The sequence below is a fragment of the Haliotis asinina genome, chromosome 3, assembly GCF_037392515.1.
Source record: "Haliotis asinina isolate JCU_RB_2024 chromosome 3, JCU_Hal_asi_v2, whole genome shotgun sequence".
Taxonomy (NCBI): Eukaryota; Metazoa; Mollusca; class Gastropoda; order Lepetellida; family Haliotidae; genus Haliotis; species Haliotis asinina.
This window is the reverse complement of record NC_090282.1, coordinates 70242439-70262456: the sequence shown is the minus strand read 5'-3', so window position 1 is coordinate 70262456 and position 20018 is coordinate 70242439. Positions and strand designations below refer to the sequence as shown.

The 20018-nt window shown below is 40.2% G+C and overlaps 1 protein-coding gene across 1 annotated transcript; it reads left to right on the top strand.

Moving 5' to 3' along the window:
• The first annotated feature begins 5918 nt into the window (after positions 1–5918).
• On the top strand, positions 5919–12782 carry LOC137278386 (ankyrin repeat, PH and SEC7 domain containing protein secG-like). Its single transcript, XM_067810681.1, has 2 exons — positions 5919–6174; positions 10299–12782. Exon 2 carries the CDS (start codon positions 10398–10400, stop codon positions 11721–11723), a length of 1326 nt encoding a protein of 441 aa, XP_067666782.1. The 5' UTR covers positions 5919–6174; positions 10299–10397; the 3' UTR covers positions 11724–12782.
• The last annotated feature ends 7236 nt before the right edge of the window (positions 12783–20018 follow it).

Sequence of the window (20018 nt, the reverse complement as noted above, 5' to 3'; positions counted from 1 at the left end):
CCAGAGAAGGGAGAAGTGTCAACAAAGAATGTTAATTATATTTCTAACAGACAATTTTTGTGACTGGAGGAACAACTTCGATGCTACTTGCAGAGTCAGTCAGAGGCTACCAGGGGCAGGTGGCAAAGTGCATCTTTGCAGAAGGTGGCTAGATTGACTGGTCAGTTCGTCCCTTCACGTCCAGGCTTGCCTTTCTTCTGGCTTTTGTCTGCATTCTTCTGGATGCTTGTCCTGCATCTTGTTAAAGTAGGCACTGAAAAACTGCATCAGAATGTAGTTTTCACTGACATGGTCTGCCCAGCTCGGCAGTTCTCATGGACATACTGTGCCATGTAAACAACATTGACTTATGTGCAACGAGTGTACACAACAATACACATGTAAAGGAACATGACTGTTACTTGTGCAGTCATGTGTATAATAAATTCATTCCGTCATCAGCATCATCTTTACTACACTCACATTACCCATGAGAGGATTTATCTATTGAAGCATCGACCTGATGACCTTGTCCTTGAGGTGATCTAATGGGGTTGTGGAATTGGGCACATCCAAGGATTCATGTTTTCCATGTTGACCCCAACTATGATCATATATTAGGTTATATCTAAATCCACCGACAATTTCACGAAGCGTTACCAACAGTCCTGTTTCATTACAATACATCTGGGAACCAATACGAATCATTATTCATTGTTTGATCAGCCTTCTGGAAGTTGTCGAGTCTGTGATTACGTGCATCCTACGACAAGTCAATAGGCCATCACTCAACCAGCGAATTGGAAGGCCAGTTTCAAGCACGGTTTGGGTCAACTGACATAGTGGCAGAAATTTCAACGCAAAACACCTGTCCTAAAACACACCTTCAGTTATTTTCCTGGATCACTTACAATGCATGACAGTTATGAGTCAGTTTGGGTAGAAAATCGTCAATAGCAGATGCTCTCTTGAGTGTTGGAAATACAAAGTTTTAGCATTAACAGATTAGAGATTTGCGTTGAAAAATGTATATATACAGACCCGTGCCAATTATATTCGGTCACATAATTTCCATAGACTTGCATATTTATTTAGTGTAGAATAGATAATTTTCATGAATAATTTTTGTAAGATCCAAGTCAAAATTTGCACATTTGTATAGAATCATCGTACCTACAATCATATAATTTCTGTTTAATTTTCTGCTGGCTATTTATTCAATGGCAACAATCTAAGCAACATATGTACACTGTCGCTATCTCATTTAACATGGCCGACTATGGAATTGTTGATTGTGGAACCGTACGTAAGTTGATAAATGTGACGTCATTAGTTAAATAATGGTGGGAAAACTGAAATCATGCGCGAAGAGCAAGGTGATTTCACATTTGCCCTTCATATTTTACAAACATCCATCCTCCTCATGAAGACTGTATACCTTCAGGCAAGACTGTCAATGAGTGGTCTGAGAGACCATGAACCACTTTGAAGAGCTGTGTCCCTCCAGCATACTTCAGAGATATTTGGGTAGTCATATGATTACAGCGTTGGCTCGTCACACTGAAGACCCGGGTTCGATTCCCCACATGGGTACAATGTTTGGAGCCCATCTCTGGTGTCCCACGCCGTGATACTGCTGGAATATTGCCGAAAGGGGCGTAAAAGTACACTCACTCACTCGACATTCGTGAACAGTTTCCGCGCTATTTGGATCGCCCCCATTGTATTTCAAGGTTTGTCACTCACTCATGTATTCATACCTGATGGGAATATTCTTCTGTAAGTCATGTGTCATTTGGCCAACAAATACAAAGTTAATCAGTTGTATTCAGTCGTATTATTCCAGCTAGTAATATTCCAGTCGGGCCGGTAAATCTCCACATTCATTGGCCCGACTGGCTAGCTAATTTTCACGGGGGTCATTTTGTAAATATATCACTCTCCGACTTGTTAAGTTAGAATGCATGTAATGTTTTAAGTCATGAAAAATTATGACGTGACAAAAATGTTCATCATATCAGCAGCTTAAAGTTGAAACCCGCGTCGACATTCAAATTTCGGGCTAGTGAATGATTTTGTGGGCTAGTATCTTTCAGGCATAGCTTGCCCGACAAATTGGTTTCGCACACTGGTTGTATTACTACAATGTTCCAGTGAACATATTCTGGACTGACAATGTACATTTATACATTCTGGCCTTCCCTAGCAAACGTTGTAAGCTTGCACGTTCTTCTGACACATTACACGATCACTTCACTCCTTTCTGAGGACCTTGTGTTTTCCTTTTCGGGCAACTGTGAAGCGTTTGTTTTGACCTCCATATAATCGTTATTGTGATAACTTGAGGCCTGTTTCGACACAGAGGCGTCGTCAGCTGGACCAGGTATTCTGGATGTCTATATTTCAAATGCTACATGTTAGCCATTGTCACACGCATCCTCTATATCAGCTGGCATGGCGGCTATGTTGAACATCAGATTAAATCCTGTCGAAGAAATCCATATGCTATCATTCACAGGAACAGCATGCCAAAATTTTGCATCACTGTTCCAGTGGTTTCTCAGAAAACACAAACTTCACCCCACCTACGCCATTAGAAAAGTTTCCTACTACAACTTCAGTGTATATGTCGATCAATTTCATACACCAGACACAAAAAAGAAACCTGTGACTTGAGAAGCATGTATACGGTAAGTGTGGCATCACTTATTAACGACTGTATTCATCATGAGCAGCAATACACACACTACACCTTGCAGGTATGTTGGACACCAACCACCGAATTGTCGCCCTTGGAATTAAGCGCCACTCATGCTGCAGTGCTCTACCTAACGCAGCAAGTTTTGTTAGAGTAGGGAACCTGGGACGCACTCACGCCCTACCACATTCCACAAATGTTAAATGGGATAGATCTGGTTGTTTAGTCGGCCAATTAGTAACACCTTTTTGCAGCAGGGATAATCTACAACAGAAAGAAATAGCTAGAAACACTCAAACAATGGCGTATAGCATTTCAATAGAGGATCAGAACAGATCGGTGAAATGTCATATTTTTCACACACCTCAGTTACACCCTAACAATTTTTAAGTCATAAAACTATCACTATTACTTACAAATACCTTTCAACTAAACGTATGTTTTCCTTCTAAAAATTAATCGAATGTGTGCAAGAAGTTTTTATCAGCACAATTTAGTCTATCTTCGCGGTAAATCGAAAATAGAAGCCAGTAAGCTATAACATACCGACTTGAAACTTTATTAATCTGCTGTTCTAACACGGACACTAATACCAGTTATTTGACTTAAACTGAAGTGACAAAATAAATTTAGTTAACTTATCTTCTACATGTAAGATTTCAGTTGTTACAGCCCTCAGGGAACTTAAATCAGCTGTTGAAAATAACCCTTGCTCAATCTTAAATACTACGCTACCACCACATTGGCTACACTGGTTGCGTAACGACCCGAGACGAACGGACAGGAACTTTTCGGGGAGTTTCTTCTCCCTCTATATATAGTCTCCCTGCTGGCAGGAAGTTTACGGCAAGGCGAGCTCTGTGATTACGTGCATTATTGTCCAGAAACACAAAGTTCCATCCTGCCCTGGCAGTCATTGGACCACATTGAACCACATGCGATGGCCTGTACAAGAATCAAATCAGTCCTGCTATTGAAAGAAATTCTTCCCCAGACCTTAACAGAGCTGCCTCCATAAGAATCGTCTCCCGTACAGTTCTACTCAGCGTCGTCACACACGTAACCGTCCATCCGTGAGCCGTAAACGAAAGCGATGTTCATCACTAATTACATGTCGCCATTGCAGGTTACCCCACTTCTGACGTTGCTGAGCCCACCGACAACTACGACGTCTGCGGTTAACTATTACCGTCACGCCTTTGAATGGACCTCTTTGCCATAAGACCTCTGCTACGGAGCCCATTCGTACGGTAGATCTCAAAATCCGTGTTGCCGAGGCTCCGAAGAATTCGGGGCTGTGACAAATAGATTCCTCAGAGCTATAGTCGTCAGTACGTTGTCTTATCTGGGGGTAGTGTTAGGGCGTTTTCCTCGACCTGTCCTCATTTTAACGCCCCTGTCTGACGGTAAAGGTTGACGAGACGAGAAATGACGCTTTGCGACTTCCTGAAGAACCTGGCAACACTATTCTTCTATCATGCTAATGGCCTGTCATTTATTTGCGTTTGTTAGGTACTGTCGAGGTGTCATTTGAACAAGAGATAGTGGGACACGCTTACCGCCATTTTTTATAGCCAAGAATACATGTGTGGTGCAAGAAAGGCATCGTGATTTCCGATCTGGGTTCGGTTGCAATCAGCTCGCAGCTTTGATAGTCTTTTTGCGATGAAAACGTACAGAAGTAATTCACTTTGAACAAAAAAGGTAAATCAGATATAGCACAATTGAGATTGCGAATCCTCGTAATTTCATCTTGCCATTTTAACGTTAACATCTCAGAATTTTATTCACCTTAGGATAAATTTGTTGACCAAACTGCCATAAGTTCCAATCGCTATTACTGGTTTGTATTACAAGGGGGTGGGTGCAGTAGTTTGAACAGTGAAACAAATGCACATGCGGTACCAGAAGAGCGTAAACTTAATTAGACCAACCCTGCTTGTCCTCGGTGTTTCATTTAATGTGTTTACCCCCTTGTAATACAAACCAATAAAAGCGATTGAAACTATGATCGTTTGTTTAAGAACTTTCATCCTTGGGTGAATAAAGATTTCAGTTGTCAGTTGGCAAGGTAAAATTCTGAGGATTCGCAATCCTAATTTAACTTTATTCGATCCTCGTTTTTATAGTAAGTGAAATTCATCGGTACGTTTTCACTGCAAACAAACTATATGTAGCATTGTTTCTACTAGGAAATCTTCTCGGGGTTCCATTATTTCTTGTGCTTAGTATCTACGACTGTGTCGTGACCCGTGACTGTCCCGGGGTAGAATAGGCCTTCAGTAACCCATGCTTGCCATAAATGGCGACTGTGCTTGTCGTAAGAGGCGACTAACGGGATCGAGTGGTCAGGCTCGCTGACCATGTTGACACATGTCATTGGTTCCCATTTGCGCAGATCGATGCTCATGTTGTTGATAACTGGATTGTCTGTCCAGACTTGATTATTTACAGACCACTGCCATATAGCCGGAATATTGCTGAGTTTGGCGTAAAACTAAACTCACTCACTCACTCCAGGTACAAATACAGATACAGAACTAACGTACATATAAAAGAAGTAGAACTTGCTCATAAAATAAGTTCTCTTGACTGGTGAGCTAAAACCCAATCTTCTCCTAAGTCAAAATTCCAGCGAGCGAGTTGGGTTTTAGGCTGCTTTTAGGAACGTCCATGGAATACTGCATCTGGGACACCAAAATTTGGGCTTACACATTATTCCAACGTTGGGAATCGAACCCGACCCTTTGCCGTGACAACCGAACGCTTTAACCACTAGGCTACCCCATCGCCCCGTAATCTCTCAGATTGATTACGGCAGATTTTAAACGTAATTTAACTAGGAAAACAAGAACGACATCGATTCGAGTCACGATTATTGTTTCCTATTATTGATAAATATATACTGGCTCTTTCTGTGTTGACAGCGTTGTTACAACATATTCACTTGGAATTTGATATTTAGGTCATGACAACTTTCACACAGCTCAGTCTGGAGTGTGAGGCGATGTCGCCCACGTTGTGCCACCAGTGATTGGGTCAACGCGCCATGCTGCTTTCAAAATTGAAATAATTGGGGTAAAGAGAAGTGGTATTTTCCTCCACCAGAGTTGAATCAAGTAGCTTATAAATCAGATACATAACATTAAATCCTGGAGGTGATCAACCGAAGACGACTAAGGACCAATGACCAGTCTTAATGCTACTTTTCACCTCCGATACACACTCAGGTCAAAATGACCTCTTCGCTGTTGGCGGTTGTGTGTGATTCACGGTGCGCCACGATTTGCTGACAATTGCACAAGCATTCCGCACATAGCGGAATAACCCGAATTCACGAAGGAAATTTTCGGCACCAATCGCCCGTTTCCGTAGACTGTAAGAATAGTAATGGTGCTAATGCGAAGGAAGATGCTGATCATTCGTGTCTTTCCGTCAGCCCCCCGATAATTGGACATCTGTGTGATGTGTGGCTGACCTGACAGTGTTTTCCTTCGGTAAGTGTTATAGTCACACGTTTTGGGTGGAAATATGTCGTAGGTTTATGCCTGCATCATCGACGGTAGCAGCAGTGGCTGCCAACGCGGCATTTTAACGCTGGTAATGATAACGGAACATGTCTGCACCCCAGCAGTCTCATGCACGGAGACACACGAAATGTGTCGATCTGCGGTATCAGCTTCAGACATTGTTTCTGAATGTCAAAATAATACATGTTATACCTAACTGACATTTGGAAATAATTCAGATCAGAGAACTGTTACGTGGCTGGTATATGAAAGATTTAAATCAGAATGCCGGCATTAACTGCATGTGAGAAATCGATTTGCGAATGGGCCATAGCCACATACTTCACGTAATGACAGATTAAACATATCTATGGAAAATAGGTAAATTACTTTGACCTAAGTTTGTACTGCAACACATGTTCATTCATTTAAATCCCTAATGTTATTATGATGGTAAACTATGTTAAGGGCTTCAGAGTGATGGGTAGATTGTTCACACCCGACCAGTCCACTGAACGTAGGCATTTAACCATTTCCTCACGTGACTCTACCACTTGTTCACGGCAGGGTTATTAAATTTCAATGCAGTGGAATTTGTTCCATTAGAGATTTCACGTCGTGCTTTATAAATGTTAAGTCAGTGTTTAAACACTGAATGGTTGATGGTTACACCTTCGATCTCCAACTGCAGTTGCAACTACGGTTTATGTGTAGAAAAGATATGCTATAATTTACTGCTTCGCGTATAGACAAAGTCTCGCATTACTGACTGTTATATGTAAGTCGTGCATTACTAATATGTGTAGATACACATGTCATGCATCACTGGCTGTTATAAATTTATATACATGTCGTGGATTACTGATCTGTGTATATGCACAGTCATGCATTACTGACGGTTGTATGTGCACGTCATGCATTACTGACTGTTGTGTATACAAGCCATGCATTACTGACTGTTGTATTTACAAGCCATGTATTACTGACTTGTATATACGTATCATGAATTAGTGGCTATTATATGCATGTACCATGCATTACTGAAAGTTGTATATACATACCATGCACTACCGACTGTTGGGTATACAAGCCAAGCATTACTGACTGTTGTATGTACATGTCATGCATTAATGTCTGTTGTGTATACAATCCATGCATTACTGACGGTTTTATAAAGTGTCATGAATTATTGTAGACCAGTAGTGAGTGTTTTCAGATATTTCATAGGTCGAGAAACCTCATCGAATATAGTTAGATTCCCTTAAGTACAAAAGCCCATTCATACCGAAGAATACGCACTACTTTCATTTGCGTAATGGAGGCTAATGTTGTGTGCTCTTAGTTCCCTTGATGAACGTTTTGCAGAGAATGCTATTTCGGAGATGTTCATAAATGTTCAAGGTAGGTATTTTATTTGTTTAACTAACAGAACACGTTTTACATGACTGAAGAGAGTCGAGAAAACACATTGTTGATTAAAAAACTTTCAGAATTGAGTTAATAATTATAAAAAAATAATAAAAAACATTTACAATTGTTAAAAGCAACAAATGTTTTCTTGGGAACAGGTTTCGATAATTTACAAGAGTCTGGCTTAAAATGCATTCAGGTTGTACAACTCGGCTAATACTCTCGAAATATCGGGACTGCCCGTGGTCTCAACAAGGAAACGTCCATCTGCATCGGCTGACCAGAGCGACACCAGTTCTCGTTGTAGAAAGGTCATATATGATGACCTACAGAGTACGCCTTTCACAAAATGTTTTATCCTCCACAAATAAATGAAGCATACACATCGAAATTCTGCATTGATGGAAAAATGCGAATTTACATACATTTTTACGATATCTAAATGCAATAAGGTGTTAATGATAACGTAAATATTCTAGCCCGATATTTAATACACACCAGCAAGCGACACTGGGCTGTAGCATGGGTCAAGGTCTATGATTTTCTAAAAACATTCTTACCTTATCATCTTACCTTCTCTTTATCCGCACAGTGTCTTGAAGAGGTCGTGTAAACTTCTAGGGTATCCTGTTGATGCTCAAGCACTGAACACCTATCTTCGTTCATTCTACGCTGAAGTGAGGAATAGTCGTGGCAAACAGTATTCAAAGACTACCTCCGTCGACCATCAGTCGCTACCCTTCTTGTGTCGTTTCTTGCATCTCAAGCAACACTGAACTGGACTACTAGAGGCTAACCGCACTACGTCACACGATATCGCAAGTCAAAGAGTTCCTCGAAAACACGCTCTTCACTAAAAATGATTTACAATATCTATAAATAGTGTCGTTTGTCCATTTTCCGGTATTCACTGGAATTCAGCATAGGCAAAGTTTAACGTTTAAAACTCCGGCTGACGCCGTCGGTTGTAAACTAAAGTTGCCTATGCTGAACTCCACTGAATTATCTTCTAACTGTTTGCAGTATGCAATCGTCACCTATATTTTTAAACCTATCACCTGCGTGTATACAACTTATCTATAACTGACCAGTGGAGAATATACAACGCCAGTGCAACAGATCACATGTTTCATATATGAGTTTTAGATTCTTATAAAAAAAATTATGTATTATATAGCCTGAAATATTTTCTGCCATAAAAGTTTTTCATTTAAGGTTAAAAACAAATTGAGCGAATGTACCTATTACCTAGTTTATGAATGCTTTGAGATTCACACGAAGAAAAGCCATACAGTACTGCAGTCACTAGCAGTAATCATGAATCATGACCCCACATTTAGTCCTCTTAACGAGTCCATTTGCGTAGGTTTCGATTAAATATGTAAAACCTGAAGTAATTTACCAATGTAATGGCAGATATACCGTGTGACATCAAAAAGCATCTTCTGGACAAGCATATGGAGTGAACAAGCGGTGGAGTGAACAAGCGGTGGAGTGAACAAGCGGTGGAGGGAACAAGCGGTGGAGTGAACAAGCGGTGGAGGGAACAAGCGGTGGAGTGAACAAGCGGTGGAGGGAACAAGCGGTGGAGTGAACAAGCGGTGGAGTGGGTATCCAGAAGAATATCCTGTTTAATGTTCGTTTCTAGTGTGAAAGCGTCGTAAAAACTTTCCACTCACTCACTTCATGATAAACCTGCTCACAAATGAATCTATACAAATGGAAGTATGAAGCAATAAACCAGGGGGAAAACGCAACTGTGGGGTCCAGCTTTGAAAGAGAAGGCACTTCAGTTTCCAGCGGAACTTGAGGTGGAAGTTTTTAAAGCTAAGATCATGGAAGTACATCAAGCAGCTCAAAGTTAGTGGCGAGAGCTTTCACGCCAACAGTGTCATTGTCGACGATTTCAAAGCCCGCCTCCGTCAACCATCGATGGCTATCACATATCCAAGGTTCAAGAGATGCTGAGGGTGCAAAACTCACTTGAACTGTTGAAGCCTGTTGCTACACTCGATACCACTACAGAAACTTTGATCCTTATACAGTTAACTAACACGCAGTCACAATCGTTGATGACTGATTTCCTCACAAAGGAACAACAAACTACAACAAACTGTTGTATGCATGTATGTAATAAATAATGTATTTAGTCAGTAGGTGTTTCGTCTTTATGCTCATTCAAGTAATATGTGTCTCATGCACAATGCTTGTCAAAGTGAGATAGCATTAAATTAATTTCTGTGTAATTCGACCTGCTGTTTAATTCGGACATTCTTCATGTAGACTGGACCCGTGAAGGTCACGGGGTAGAACAGGCCTTCAGTAACCCATGCTTGCAACAAAAGGCGACTATGCTTGTCGTAAGAGGCGACTAACGGGAACGCGTGGTCAGGCTCGCTGACTTGGTTGACACATGTCATCGGTTCCCAATTGCGCAGATCGATGCTCATGTTGTTGATCACTGGATTGTCTGGTCCAGACTCGATTATTTACAGACCGCCGCCTCATAGCTGGAATATTGCTGAGTTTGGCGTAAAACTCAACTCACTCATGTAGACTGCCCTGTCAGATTCATTTTGGGTTTGTGTGTCACAATCAGTTGCCTTGACAACAGGTATAACTAATGATTTTGAGATAGTATTAATGGTAATATCTGAACATGTGAGCAACAGAACCTGTTCATTTGTTCGTTTTTGTTCCAGACCTGATGTACACTCGTGAAGTATAGTGAAGGCAGCTTCACCCTATGCAGTGAAAATTACGATTACGATAAGAAGATAGAGTCAGTGTAAAGGAACACAATGGACGACTTGGAGAGTAAGTTTGGACAGATAAATGAATATATTGAAGAAGGCGAAGAGGGTCTTCTCATGGAATATATAAGAGATACGGGCATCAAGGCAAGTGACTATAATGCTGATATACATGAGACCTATCCATTAGATTACGCTGCCACAGTGGGAAACGTAAGCATATTTAACTATCTTGTGAACACAGGTTACTCAGTCGAAGGAGAGGAAATCCATCCCATTTACGAAGCTTGCTCAAAGGGTCACCTTGAACTGTTGGAAACCCTTGTTGAAACCTACAACATTGATCCGTCAAAACCAGATCCATATGGATCAACCCCATTGTCAATTGCAGAATCCGAAGGCCATTTGGATTTGGTGAAATACTTGGTTACTAAAGGAGTTTCAATACACACTACATTCTCGGATTATGAGTTTGAGGATGCCACACCACTTCACCACGCAGCAGTGTCAAATGCGAAAGACATTTGTCAGTATTATATATCTCTCGGCGCCAATTTGGAAGCTAGGGATAAGCACGGGGCCACCCCATTGTACTTGGCAGCCGCCTCGGACACTGAGGAAACGTGTCGAGTACTGCTTGATGCTGGAGCATGTGTGGAGGCCAGGAATGCCGATGGGCAAACACCTTTCTTTGCAGCTGTCAAAGATTTAGCCTCACGACCTTGGAAAGACGTTTCGAGCGTCGTTCGACTGCTTTACTCCAAAGGTGCAGACCCCGAGGTTAAAAACAAGGAAGGGAAAACACCTCTGTATCATGCCATGTCGTCTTACAGTCTCACTTATTACCTTTTGGTAGAGCTGAATATATCGCCAGGAGGGGATAATCCCGACGCTAGGACTCTCTTTAATCTGGCCTCAAGGGCAAAGAATCTCGATGTTTTGAATCTTCTTGTTAGTCTTGGTTACAATCCAGCATTGATTGACTGCCTTGATGACCACGAACATCCCTTGCATCAAACAAGTAAAGGGAAAGAAGTAATGCTTAAGATGAGAGAAATTGCAAGCAATCCAAGGACTCTTCAAGAACTTAGCTGTTTTCTTGTTAGAGCACAACTCGGGAAGGATGTGGCATCACATGTTAAATCTCTTCCCGTAGCAGAGAGTGTTAAAGGATATGTTAGGCTTTCACATATACCTGCTGTAGTTGAGTATGATTTTGATGCCCAAATGGATGATGATGACATTTCAGGTGCTGAGGAAGGAGGAGAGGAAGAGGAATTGGGCGACGAGGATGACGAACTGGAAAACGTTTCTCAAGAAGAAGAGGATGGCGAAGAAGATGATGATACTCATGAACAAGACGATTCTAATTAGCGGAAGGAAAGAGAGGAGAGGACCAAGATGAAATAGTGGGGCACAGTGAATGAAACTATGAGAAACTATCAAGAAATGCTGATTATGAAAAAGTAGCATGAAATTACATTACCAATGACCTCACGTCCTGGTTCCGTATTGGAAAGAGCCCTGTAAGAGCTGTAGCCACCTTTGTGGCATTTTGTAAGAATGCCTTTCTGACTTCAAGATGTCTCTAATACTAGCTCGTGCACCTGTATTTCGGAGGAAGACCATTTGATTAATGTCTCCCAAATAGTAGAACGTTAGTGCATTACTCCATGAACGTGAATTGAAAACCTTGGCGAAAAACGTTAAATGATGTTTGAAACAGTCGAAGGCTTTTCGGTCCAACACCTACGTTTGTGAAAAAGCGTTTGAATCATTCATTTTGAGTCATAACAAGGACTGAGCAAGGGATGTGGGACTTACTGTGAGATATTCGCTTAAGGCAGCATCCCTGGGTCAGAGAGAACTGGTGCTTTCAACAAACCGCGACAAGACATATGCATCTATGTTTGTTTGTCCATGTGACTTAAATATTTGTCGTAATATGTCATAATTATATTCACAAGGAATACAGATGGCCGGGAGGGACGTTGTTTGTTTGTTTGTATGTATGTATGTATGTATGTATGTATGTATGTATGTATGTATGTATGTATGTATGTATGTATGTATGTATGTATGTATGTATGTATGTATGTATGTATGTATGTATGTATGTATGTATGTATGTATGTATCTTACCTGTGTAACTAGTCGTTATATAAAATATTTCTTTATCTTAGCAATCGCTTTACAATACTCATCCCACTTAGATTCAAAATGTACATATGAAACTTCACCAGTTTCTTGTGACGTTCCTGGTGTAAAATCAAATTCTAACAAGCAAACTGTTAAACCGACCCTGTTGATTGTCGAATTACTCCAGAAATCCAGTAATCTAGTATTCATTGGGCGGTTTGGGCAGTTATGGTTTGATTTTTCCTTTGTATTTTGATATCCACTTGTCTTGAAATAAAATCCAAAGTATCTCGATTTACGTTGTTTGGTTTACCTTTGAAAATAACGCTGATATTGAGTAAATATTAATAGTATCTTTGGGCAATGGCCAGATGGGTTGTTTATTTCAGGTAACAATACTGATTATATTGTACCTATTGAATTACCTTATGGCACCAAATACGGTAATCTACCGTCACTTGGTGGTGATCACTAGCCCATTATTATATAAGCCATTTTTATATGGTATTGTCTAAAATAATTTTCTCCTTTTAAAAGTACATTCTAACTAGTTTTAACTTTTTCTGATGCTCTATAGGTAGTTTAAATAGCTGAAAGTTCGTCGATGACTGGTTCTTTAACTACTTATATTTATTGTGTATCTACAATATTTCTCGTTACTACATGGCTACAATATTGCCGATGTGACGTTAAAAGTTTAGCTCACTCACTATTGAATGATGGGTCTTCCAAGAGGTGCGAGTCTTTGAATCATTAGAATATTTACAGCATTTTTGTTCTAAAGATACTTTACCCGTGAAGATCCGAGTTAGAATTAGTCTTGAGTAACCAATGCTTTTCGTAAGAGGCAACTAACGAGGCTCGCTGACTTGGTTGACGGATGCCATCGTATCCCAGTTCCAGAGATCGATGCTCATGATGTTGATCACTGGATTGTTAAGTCCAGACTCGATCAATTACAGACCGCCCCTATATAGCTGGAATATTGCTGTGTCTGGTGTAAAACTAAACTCACTGATTCACTGACTGACTTCCTGACGTATTCATTCACTCAAGATAATGGTTCTTTATTATTCCCCTCCGCTCGTTTTTTGCCTTCATTTCAAGGTCACAAGGGGACTTTAACCTTTTACCCTTGTCAGCGAGGTATCTCAAGAACCATTCCATGAATTTTCTTCATATTCAACACCAAGCTTATTCTAGAGTAGAGAAGGAGCAGGGCCAGTCGACTTTGGTGATCTTCACTTAATTTTCAAGGTCATTGCGACACTTTGGCGATTTCAGCATGGTAAACGGCATGTTAAGCTTGTCAACGAGACATCTCAGAACCATTCACTGGATTTTCTTCATATTCAACTCCATGCTTATTCTAGGGAAGGCACAGGGGCCAGTCGAATTCCGTGACCTTCACAATTCTCAAGGTTTCTGACACTTTGAAGGTGTCAGCATGTTAAACTGCATGTTAAGCTTGTCAGGAAGATACCACAAGAAGAGTTCTCTGGAGTTTATTCACATTACTCATCAAGCTTCATCTTAGGACGCTCCAGGGCTCAGCAGATTTTGGTGACCTTCACCTAATGTTCAAGGTCAAGAAGACACTTTGATGATTTCAGCATGTTCACCTGCATGTTCAGCTTGTCAACACGATATCACAAGAACTGCATGTCACTGGATGTTCTTTTTCACCAAGTGTCATCTTGAGAAGGCGCATTTAACTTCATCTTAAACTACTGCCTTCATTTTCATTACTTTTTATGTTTAATTTGATAATTTGGGGCGGTGGATTATGTCACCTTAGTGACAATGCTTGTAATACATTCGGGTCCATATCAAACGTAATCATGTTCAAGACCGTTGATAATCTCATTCATTGTAAGCATGTGTCTTGTTTCCTTTTGGAAAACGATCATAATAGCAGTGTAAGAACTTCCTACAAAAAGACAGAAGCCCACAGAGCCGATAACTAAAAAAATGTTTTATGTATTAAAAATAGGAAACTGAGACATGGTGTTAAAGGAAAGTAATTAATGAATTACTTGTACTGAGGTAAACTAAAACATGTAGAAAATTTAATAAAACCATGACTTGGTGCTCACTGCTAATTTGTTTAGTGTCATTGCCACCAGAGAAGAACGACATTACTCATTGGCTGAAATCATTCTCTTGATCAGTCACGTTTAGTGTTAGATAAATGGGTAGGTTGACCTGTGGAAGTTACAGTTTGACTGATCGCGAACTACACAGACATCATCTGGTTACCACAAATGTATATTATTTTCGAAACATTTCCCGTCGTAAATGACTTGGTCAAATATATACCCTTGGGAAATGTATTGGCGCACAGGGCCAGCTGTAAAATAAAGTTGTAAGCCCACCATGCAACTAAGAAACTGCGGGCCGCCGGGCAGACACTATTTCATACCCTGATAATAATCACAAAATCATGCCGATTTTTACACAGCATGATACAACTGTAGAGACATGTTTCTGTGCCATCGGGAATATGCGTGGGTGTTATCTGCACACGTGATCAACATTTATTTATCTGATTGTTTAGGATGTCATATCATCAAACCAACCTGTCAACAATACATGATATGAAATATCCATAAGGAGCCCAGTGGCCATGTCAAACGGGTAGCAAATTGTTGTTACTCTTTATTTAATATAACCAGGAAAGGTTTAAACACTAATCTGACATTTAGAACATGTTTTAGTTCAAGGCCATGTCCAAGGGTACTGACAGGTCAAGAATGTGTCTCAAGTTTTTCATTAACTTGAAAAAGTGAGTGAGTGAGTTAATATTTAACGTCACATCGGCAATATCGCAGCCATATCGTGACGAAAACATACATGACAAAAAAGAATATATATGGCTATTATGAAGACCCTGTCTACGAAGGACAGTAAAACCACTAGACCATCACAGTTAGTATTAAAACTAGCGTGGAAACTTAAAAAATGATAGTATCACTATTTGGACAGTACAATATAAAAACAGGCCATAGATCGCCAACAACAGAGGGTGGATCACCATAATAGGGACCATGGGGACTTAGAGTACCTCTGCTACCTGCATGGTCCCTGGCTGGATTTACACCATCCCCTCAACTGTTGGCGACTGTATGCAAGATTAGTCACAAATTAAAATGACACATATTCTACGATTAAAAATGTGGAAGATTAAACTTAAACCGTTTTGGGACTTACGTACCCTCTCAGGAGGACAATAATTTTACGGTACTTCAACCCCCTTCGAGGATACAGCCACTATCAATCTTAGCTGCTAATTCAACTTCCAATCATTAAATACTTATTTATTTACATGTCAGTCAATAAATTGAATTCTTTTAAAAATGCAATAATTAAATGAGAACGTACGTTACTAAAAATGTCCTTCATAGTTCTTGATTTAAAATAATTGTCCCTAGTAATGGAATATTCAACACAGTCAAGCAAGACATGCTTGACCGTGATGATTTCATCACAAGGGATGCAGAACGGAGGATCCTCACATTTCAAAAGATATTCATGCGTATACCTAGTGTGGTCAATATACATCGTCGTATAATGACCTCTTCAAATCTGGACCGACAACCCAAGTAGGTGTAACCAACAAATGGTTTTATTGCATGTAATTTATTGATACCTACTTGGGTGTCCCACTTCTTCTGCATCAGATCACGGATGTAAGATCTAACGGTAGCTGTGTCCAAGAGGTGGAACAAGAGAAGACCTCTTGTATAAATTTTCATAAAGCGGATTGAACACACAGTTATAGGCAGGGTTAGATTTATTAGAATATAATTTAGTAATGTATTGTAAAGACAAGTTTATACGGCGTTGTGTAAGAGATGGTTCATCAGCTTCAACATAAAGGCTGGCAACAGGTGAGGTTCTAAAAGATCCAAGACAAAGTCTAAGACCTTGGTGATTGGACAGAATCTACTAGTTTAAGGTTGCTTTTACAGGCTCCACCATATACAATGGAGCCATAATCAAGTTTAGATCGTACCAATGATCTGTATAAGTGAAGGAGGGTAACTGGATCCCCTCCCCACTTGGAATTTGAAATAACCTTTAACAAATCTAGTGCCTTCAGACATTTAGCTTTAAGGGATTTAATGTGTGGCAAGAAGGTTAAATGAGAATCGAAAATTAAACCCAGGAACTTGGCCTCCTTTACAGCCTTGATGGGAGTGCCATTTAAAGATAGTTCAGGGTCCTTATGCGGCTTATATTTTCTACAAAAATGTATGCAATTAGTTTTGGATTTGGAAACTTTGAAGCCATTTTCAAGACACCATTTATTTATTTTGTTTAAACATAACTGCAGTTGTCTTTCAATAGTGTGCATATTTTTACCACAAGAAATATTAAAATCATCCACAAATAATGATTCATCAATTGAATCATTTAAAACCTTGGATAAACTGTTGATCTTAATACTAAACAAAGTAACAGACAAAATACTACCTTGAGGGACACCCTGATCCTGATTGTAATGATCAGACAGGGTAGAACCCACTCGGACTTGAAATTGCCTGTCTTTTAAAAACTCTGATATAAAAAGAGGCAAACGGCCTCTCAATCCACAGTCATGTAAATCCTTCAAAATACCATGCTTCCAGGTCGTATCATAAGCTTTCTCAAGATCAAAGAAAATTGATACAGCATGTTCTTTATTTAATATTGCGTTTTTAGCGAAGGATTCTAAGCGTACCAAATGATCAATGGTACTGCGATTTTTCCTGAAACCACACTGGATATTTGTGATAAGATTATTGGTTTCAAGATACCAAACTAATCTATTATTCACCATACGTTCCATGGTTTTACAGACACAGCTAGTGAAAGATATCGGTCTGTAATTCGACGGATCTGTATGATCCCTGCCAGGTTTTGGTATTGGAACTACAATGGCATTACGCCACGAAGGAGGAAATTTTCCAGACGTCCATATTTTGTCAAATATATCTAAAAGTGTGACCAGAGATGGTTCAGGCAAATGTTTCAGTAGCTGATAATGAATATTGTCATCACCTGCTGCAGTGTCATGAGCTTGGCCAAGAGCTGTATATAACTCATGTAATGAGAAAACTTCATTATAATCTTCACCATTATTTGATTCAAAATTATGTTTTTTCTTTTCCTGTTGTTTCTGATATTTCTGAAACTCAGGGACATAATTTGCCGATGAAGAATTTTTGGCAAGTGTTTCGCCAATTTTATTTGCAATATGAGACTTGTCAGTAATTAAATTATCACCATTTTTGAGATGGTGAATTGAAGATTTTGAACCTTTACCTTGAATCCTGGAAACGTAGCTCCTCCAAGATTGCCGTTTGTTTCGTTTGAAGGTACGACGAGCTTTCGCATTGAGGATTTTAAACTTATTCAAGTTGTTGGACAGTTGGATGATGGCGGAAATAATTGTCTGCCTTTTTCCTCGCTTTTCTGGCTTGCCTACAATCGGAATTGAACCATGGTTTCCGTACACGTGGAACAGTAGAAGACCTTGGTATACCCTCATCAGCTATTTCATTTAAAGTGTCAGAAAAAAGCCGAATAGGATCAGTTACATCACTGAAACACTGCGGCCGTAGTTTAGATGTGCATAACGTTTTATATAACGACCAGTCTGCCTTGAAAAAATTCCATCTTGTATAAGATGGAGAATCAGATGGATTAATTGTTGATAAGATAGTTGGAACGTGGTCACTTCCACAGAGGTCATTGTGGACCGACCACTCAAATTCATTTAGTAGAGAAGGGTCTGCAAGAGACAGATCCAGAGAAGAGTAGGTGCCAGTTGCAGGGTGCAGATAAGTGCTTGAATCATCATTGTATATACACAAATCATTATTGGCTATAAAATCTTCCAGTATTTTACCTTTAGAGGTTGTATTTGTACCACCCCAAATCGGGTTATGGCCATTGAGATCACCCATTATAATACAAGGTTCAGGAAGCTGGTCATAGAGAGCTTGAAGATCAGACTGCTGGAGTGCTGAAGAAGGTGAAATATATAAAGAGCATAGTGTAAAGGTAACGGTAAGAGTTAGTCTCACTGCAACAGCTTGGAGGCTAGTTGTGAGTGTTACAGGACTACGGATAACATTCTGCTTTACAAGAATTGAAGACCCTCCCGTGGCCCTATCACCTGGAGGTGAAAAACAATTATATGCAATGAACTGACGTAAATCAAAAGTGTCTGTATGCTTCAGATAGGTTTCCTGGAGACAGAACGCCGATGGTGCAAAATCCTGGACAAGTAGCTGTAACTCGTTGAAATTGGTCCTTAGGCCTCTACAGTTCCACTGTACAATATTTTTGGAATGGATTATCGTTTGGACGGGTTGATTGGGGATCTACCCCGCACTTTTTTTTGAAGGCAACAAGCTGTGCGCCCTTGATTGGACGTTTTCGGACACGTCCATGTCCTCGTGTATTTGTTATAAAGCACAATTCTGTTTTCAGACCCTTTTGGGGCCCTGCCACTTTGCTTTTTTTGAAGAATCAGGCATAGGTTTAGTTTCTCCTTTAGGAATTTGTTGGACATTTGACAAAGATTGAGACCTTGAAGGTGGCTTTGATGATGAATCATGATCCGAAGCTGGCCCTGATTGACTTTGCGACATGCGCGGAAGTAGCTCAGCGGTCTGCGTGGAAATAGCGGGTGAAAAAACCAATGGGGAATCAGTGTCCACCCAAGTCAAGTTTGTTTGGGCAGCTGCAGAAGATTTAGAAGCCTTAGAGGATGGTTCAGATGATGGTTTTGTTTTAGAAGCATATGTTTCTTGTGGGTCACAACTTTGAACAAGTTTTTTTGCTCCGGCAAAGCTGATATTTTGAGTAAATTCTATTTTGTTTATTTCCATCTGGTACTTCCAAATCGAACACTCTTTTGAAAAAGACGAAAGGATACACGGATGATATACTGAAGCAGAATAATACAAAAGTAATTATTCTACTTGATTGGCCCATGAGCCACTGCCTTCTGGACATAGGACACTAGGCAGGTTACGAATTTGGAATTGTACAATCGAAATACAAATGAATCACCATGAAGCCAAGACAAAAATAAAATATTTTCTCAAATTTGTGAAACAACATTTACATGTACAGGGCTTAGCATGACCAGCCGCCTGGTTGAACCGGGCCCATTCGACCACCCGCCTAGGTGAAGTCAGGGACAAAGTGGTGTGTTGAGCAATAGGAGCAATGGTCCTGCTCCCATGCTGTCAACCACCAGGATCCCCCCGGGTCCACTACGGGGGTGTCGGCGAGCTCTTAGCGTTAGAGAGAAAACCCATTGAGGAACACTACATTCATCTTGTGTATACAGCATCATTTCACGATATCACCACACGCAAACACAATGCATGGGAAACACGTTCACAACATGGGAGTCACCTAGACGTGCATGGGGTGTCATTATGAATCTTGACGTTTTTCAGGCAGGTCGATAAATAGCTGTAGACTATTTTTTCCTATAATTTTCTTGCATCTATGCATGGTGGGGGTTTC

Coding starts and splice junctions, on each gene's coding strand:
- LOC137278386 (XM_067810681.1), top strand. CDS start 10,398: ATGGACGACTTGGAGAGTAAGTTTGGACAGATAAATGAATATATTGAA.